The 6,620-nt window shown below is 46.1% G+C and overlaps 1 protein-coding gene across 2 annotated transcripts in view; it reads left to right on the forward strand.

The window, feature by feature from the left end:
* Positions 1-4,142, forward strand: part of TMEM120B (transmembrane protein 120B) — a 43,291-nt gene extending 39,149 nt beyond the window's left edge. For both annotated transcript variants that reach the window (XM_083151300.1, XM_083151301.1), the window contains one exon: positions 3,443-4,142. In XM_083151300.1, coding sequence (XP_083007426.1) covers positions 3,443-3,550 — 108 coding nt within the window. In that variant the 3' untranslated portion in view covers positions 3,551-4,142. The remainder of the gene's footprint in view (positions 1-3,442) is intronic.
* The last annotated feature ends 2,478 nt before the right edge of the window (positions 4,143-6,620 follow it).

Below are 6,620 nucleotides of genomic sequence, written 5' to 3' on the forward strand. Positions count from 1 at the left end.
TGTGACTCCTGCTGTAACATAACGTGACGGGATTGTCTCCTGCGACTCCCGCTGTAACATAACGTGATGGGATTGTCTCCTGTGACTCCCGCTGTAACATAATGTGATGGGATTGTCTCCTGCGACTCTCGCTGTAACATAACGTGATGGGATTGTCTCCTGCGACTCCCGCTGTAACATAACGTGATGGGATTATCTCCTGCGACTCCCGCTGTAACATAACGTGATGGGATTATCTCCTATGACTCTCGCTGTAACATAACGTGATGGGATTGTCTCCTGTGACTCCTGCTGTAACATAAAGTGATGGGGTTGTCTCCTGTGACTCCTGCTGTAACATAACGTGATGGGATTGTCTCCTGCGACTCCCGCTGTAACGTAACGTGATGGGATTGTCTCCTGCGACTCTCGCTGTAACGTGATGGGATTATCTCCTGTGACTCCCGCTGTAACATAACGTGATGGGATTGTCTCCTGTGACTCCTGCTGTAACATAACGTGATGGGATTATCTCCTGTGACTCCCGCTGTAACATAATGTGATGGGATTGTCTCCTGCGACTCTCGCTGTAACATAACGTGATGGGATTATCTCCTGCGACTCCCGCTGTAACATAACATGATGGGATTATCTCCTGCGACTCTCGCTGTAACATAACGTGATGGGATTATCTCCTATGACTCTCGCTGTAACATAACGTGATGGGATTGTCTCCTGTGACTCCTGCTGTAACATAACGTGATGGGGTTGTCTCCTGTGACTCCTGCTGTAACATAACGTGATGGGATTATCTCCTGTGACTCCCGCTGTAACATAACGTGATGGGATTGTCTCCTGTGACTCCTGCTGTAACATAACGTGATGGGATTGTCTCCTGCGACTCCCGCTGTAACGTAACGTGATGGGATTGTCTCCTGCGACTCTCGCTGTAACGTGATGGGATTATCTCCTGTGACTCCCGCTGTAACATAACGTGATGGGATTGTCTCCTGCAACTCTCGCTGTAACATAACGTGATTGGATTGTCTCCTGTGACTCCTGCTGTAACATAACGTGATGGCATTATCTCCTGTGACTCCTGCTGTAACATAACGTGATGGGATTGTCTCCTGTGACTCCCGCTGTAACATAACGTGATGGGATTATCTCCTGTGACTCCCGCTGTAACATAACGTGATGGGGTTGTCTCCTGTGACTCTCGCTGTAACGTGATGGGATTATCTCCTGTGACTCCCGCTGTAACATAACATGATGGGATTATCTCCTGCGACTCCCGCTGTAACATAACGTGATGGGATTATCTCCTATGACTCTCGCTGTAACATAATGTGATGGGATTGTCTCCTGTGACTCCTGCTGTAACATAACGTGATGGGGTTGTCTCCTGTGACTCCTGCTGTAACATAACATAACGTGATTATCTCCTGTGACTCCCGCTGTAACATAACGTGATGGGATTGTCTCCTGTGACTCCTGCTGTAACATAACGTGATGGGATTGTCTCCTGCGACTCCCGCTGTAACGTAACGTGATGGGATTGTCTCCTGCGACTCTCGCTGTAACGTGATGGGATTATCTCCTGTGACTCCCGCTGTAACATAATGTGATGGGATTGTCTCCTGCGACTCTCGCTGTAACATAACGTGATGGGATTATCTCCTGCGACTCCCGCTGTAACATAACATGATGGGATTATCTCCTGCGACTCTCGCTGTAACATAACGTGATGGGATTATCTCCTATGACTCTCGCTGTAACATAACGTGATGGGATTGTCTCCTGTGACTCCTGCTGTAACATAACGTGATGGGGTTGTCTCCTGTGACTCCTGCTGTAACATAACGTGATGGGATTATCTCCTGTGACTCCCGCTGTAACATAACGTGATGGGATTGTCTCCTGTGACTCCTGCTGTAACATAACGTGATGGGATTGTCTCCTGCGACTCCCGCTGTAACGTAACGTGATGGGATTGTCTCCTGCGACTCTCGCTGTAACGTGATGGGATTATCTCCTGTGACTCCCGCTGTAACATAACGTGATGGGATTGTCTCCTGCAACTCTCGCTGTAACATAACGTGATTGGATTGTCTCCTGTGACTCCTGCTGTAACATAACGTGATGGCATTATCTCCTGTGACTCCTGCTGTAACATAACGTGATGGGATTGTCTCCTGTGACTCCCGCTGTAACATAACGTGATGGGATTATCTCCTGTGACTCCCGCTGTAACATAACGTGATGGGGTTGTCTCCTGTGACTCTCGCTGTAACGTGATGGGATTATCTCCTGTGACTCCCGCTGTAACATAACATGATGGGATTATCTCCTGCGACTCCCGCTGTAACATAACGTGATGGGATTATCTCCTATGACTCTCGCTGTAACATAATGTGATGGGATTGTCTCCTGTGACTCCTGCTGTAACATAACGTGATGGGGTTGTCTCCTGTGACTCCTGCTGTAACATAACGTGATGGGATTATCTCCTGTGACTCCCGCTGTAACATAACGTGATGGGATTGTCTCCTGTGACTCCTGCTGTAACATAACGTGATGGGATTGTCTCCTGCGACTCCCGCTGTAACGTAACGTGATGGGATTGTCTCCTGCGACTCTCGCTGTAACGTGATGGGATTATCTCCTGTGACTCCCGCTGTAACATAACGTGATGGGATTGTCTCCTGCGACTCTCGCTGTAACATAACGTGATTGGATTGTCTCCTGTGACTCCTGCTGTAACATAACGTGATGGCATTATCTCCTGTGACTCCTGCTGTAACATAACGTGATGGGATTGTCTCCTGTGACTCCCGCTGTAACATAACGTGATGGGATTATCTCCTGTGACTCCCGCTGTAACATAACGTGATGGGGTTGTCTCCTGTGACTCTCGCTGTAACGTGATGGGATTATCTCCTGTGACTCCCGCTGTAACATAACGTGATGGGATTATCTCCTGTGACTCCCGCTGTAACATAACGTGATGGGATTATCTCCTGTGACTCCTGCTGTAACATAATGTGATGGGATTGTCTCCTGCGACTCTCGCTGTAACATAACGTGATGGGATTGTCTCCTGCGACTCTCGCTGTAACATAACGTGATGGGGTTGTCTCCTGTGACTCCTGCTGTAACATAACGTGATGGGATTATCTCCTGTGACTCCCGCTGTAACATAATGTGATGGGATTGTCTCCTGTGACTCCCGCTGTAACATAACGTGATGGGATTGTCTCCTGCGACTCCCACTGTAACATAACGTGATGGGGTTGTCTCCTGTGACTCTCGCTGTAACGTGATGGGATTGTTGTACAATTCCCCACTTTAGTTTATAGCACTATATTAAAACAAAAAAAAAATATTTTTTTTATAGTTCACATGACCTGAGTTTGTCTGATTTGAAATGTGCTAATATGTTCTCTGTTTCCATTTCCCACAGGTTTTTGTGCTGGCCATCGCTTTTCTGATACTCTTCCTGGGTAACTTTTTGACGACGTTAAAGGTGGTCCACACGAAGTTTCAGAAAAATAAAAACAAGAAACCTTGATGATGATTAGATCCTGGATTTGTTGACTATTATGTAGCCAAGGAATGACACTAAAAGGAATCCTGCGAAAGCCATGTTTCTCCCGAGCTTTACTAAGGGCTGGAAGGCTGGCTGCAATCCTCACATGCTGCTCCCTATTTCTCTCTGGGAGAGAAACACCTACACTTACAGGAGTGTAACACCTTACATGCCACATGTGGCAGCAACACGTATTGCTCCACTTTCTACCACTTGAAGGTTTTAATGTGCTTATTAGCTGCACATAACTGACAATTCTTGGAAACCTGAAATCCAGTAATAGCAGGCTTCCCGATTCCAGTCTGCAGACCACGCTTACCTGGACAGAACGTTTAATTACTTCATGTGACTAATAAACCTGCAGGCATAGGCCTCACATCCAGATCTGCATTATGGTTTCTGTTTTGGTTGTTTTTTTAAGCAATTTGAATACTTGATAAATAAAATGTGAAAAGGGAATTTGCCTTTTAGGTTGTATGCTGAATGCTATGTTTATGTGGATACAATACATGTTCATAATAATGAAAATGTATGATATGTGTGAAGAGTGCGAAATAAAGAGAATTATACTGTATTATCCAAGTGTACACAGGTGATTGGAGTCTTGGCTTGCAGGGTACTATTGGTTGAAATATACAATGGTTTACGCCTGTTGTAACAAAAGAAAAATACCATAAAGCTGGAGTTTTAACATTGGAATATATTAAAATATCCTTAATAAATATACTTTTGCACACTAATGCCCCCCATACACGGTCTGTTAATCGGATCCGTTGTGTGCTTAAACAGCACACATCGGATTGCATCCCTAGTGCATGCACTGTGATCCGATCCGATGTTTAGCTAGTACAAAAAGTATGTGCAGCACATACTTTTTGTACCGTACTATGTGATGCGCGGGAGCGGCGCATCGCATAGTACAAAACAGAGCCGGTCCACAACGGACCGTGTATGGGCTGCTTTAGGGGGAGATGTATGAAGGGTGTGTGCAGCAGTTACCACATCGCTGCGAGAAGTGATGGGCATGCCCGTCCTTATTGGCACTCCTATCTTCAAGCTAGTATGCTGGTAAATAATCGAATGGTAGTGTCACTGCCTGTTCCGAAAACTGCAGCATCTGTTGTAAGCACAATGGCTGGCTGCTGGTACAGACTGTGTAGTGCAAGAGCAACAACTATAGTTGACAAAATAGAACACCGTTAATCATCTTAATTAACAGTTTGAGTGCCAACCTTTTGATCTGCTAAAAATGCCAGCGCAGCTCTCAGTAACTGTTCTTTTAGTATAAATAAATACAAGTACAGCAAGTCAATTAATTGAAATTTAGTTAAATATTGCACCCAAAAAAAGAACAGTCTCTGTATGTGACCGTGGCATTTTTAATGGATATAGGATCTTCTACAGCAACGTTGGCACTCAAAGGTTTAATAAAAAGGTTTGCTTGGCAATTTTCACACCTATTTTGACAAATTTCCATGGCACTCAAAGGGCTAAGCCACTGGAAGAAGGTGACGGCATATACAGGTATGCAGAAGCTCCGCAAGCGCTTGTCACAAGCCACTAGGAGAGTAGAATTTGCCAGGCAGCTAAGGTAACCCTTTTCAGCAAAGGACTGCTTCATACGTGTGTTGTAACTGGACTTGCTGAATTTATGCAGCGGTAGTGTACAGTCATTTCACTCCTTATAGTTCATATTGATTGTAGATGTGACCCCTCCCAATTCTTTGTGTACCTAAAAGCTTAACAGCAGAATTTCCTTTACATTTACATGTGCATTTTATTAGCAGCAAGCAAACATATCATGAGCACAAGGATATCCTCCAGCTGGATGCAGAGTTTCTAATTACAGTATGTATAAGCCGGGCGATGTGAGTCACCTGGGCCACATCGCTGTAAGACAGCACCAGTGATTATGGCTTGATGACATAGTAAATTTTCAGTTCTTATTCCGCCTGCATTGCTTAAAACTATGAGTGCCAACATCTGTAAGATGCACAAAAATATCCACTAAAAATGTCAACATCCCTGTGAGAGATTATTTATTATCGTTTATTTATATGGCACCATAAGGGTTCTACAGCGCCTGACAATACATAGATGATCAAAAGAACAAAATAAGAAATGTCCTAATTTGCATTTGTACTGTAAATTACAAGTACAGGAGACACTGATGCAATTAGTGGCAGAGATATATTCTAAGAAAAGCACATGCGTAGAGAGAGCCCTGCTCCTTAGAGATTACATTCTAAAGCAGGGCTGGGCAACACCAGCCCTTCAGATGTTGATGAACTACACATCCCAGCATGCCTTGCATCAGTTTCAGCATGGCCACATAGCAAAACTAATGCAAAGCATCCTGGGATGTGTAGTTCATTAACATCTGGAGGGCCAGTGTTGCCCAGCCCTGTTCTAAAGGGAAGGCGTAGACAAACTGGGGTGACACAGCAGGGATAGAAGTGAGCATAAATAGGGTTAGGATGAGAGGTGGCTGGGTTTAATGAAGAAGTGGGTCTTGAGAGCCCGTTTAAAGTTTTGGAGGGAAGTGACAGATCGGGAGGGGCAGAAAATTCCAGAGATACACAGAGCCCAACGGCCAAAATCCTGGTGGTGTGAATGGGAGGAAGTAACCAGTTTGCAGGAGAGGCGACATGCATTTGTGGAGCAGAGCGATCGGGTGGGAGTGTAAAGAGAGACCAGGGGGGAGATTCTCTAAACAAGGAATGCGGTAAAAACCCCGTTATCTGGGTTTTTACCGCATTTTGGGATGCTGTAAGCATCCCCCTCCGGGTTAACGCGGCGGGGGGCATCGCCAGAAAAATCTGGAGATTGCCCCATAGAAGCCAATGGGCTTCTACCGCATCCCTCCGCCGCCCCGCATCGCCTCCTCACCTGTGTCCGGGCAGCACAGAGCTATGCTGCCTGGACCTGTGACCTCCTCCCTGCACTGATCCTCTTCCGGGTGCAGGGAGGAGGAGAGCCCGGCGCAGCAGCAGCAGCAGCGCCGGGTGTGTGAGGGAGGGGGGAGCCGCCGGGACCTGCTGGGACCCGGCGA

Source organism: Crinia signifera, chromosome 1 (assembly GCF_055691185.1).
Source record: "Crinia signifera chromosome 1, ASM5569118v1, whole genome shotgun sequence".
Lineage (NCBI taxonomy): Eukaryota > Metazoa > Chordata > Amphibia > Anura > Myobatrachidae > Crinia > Crinia signifera.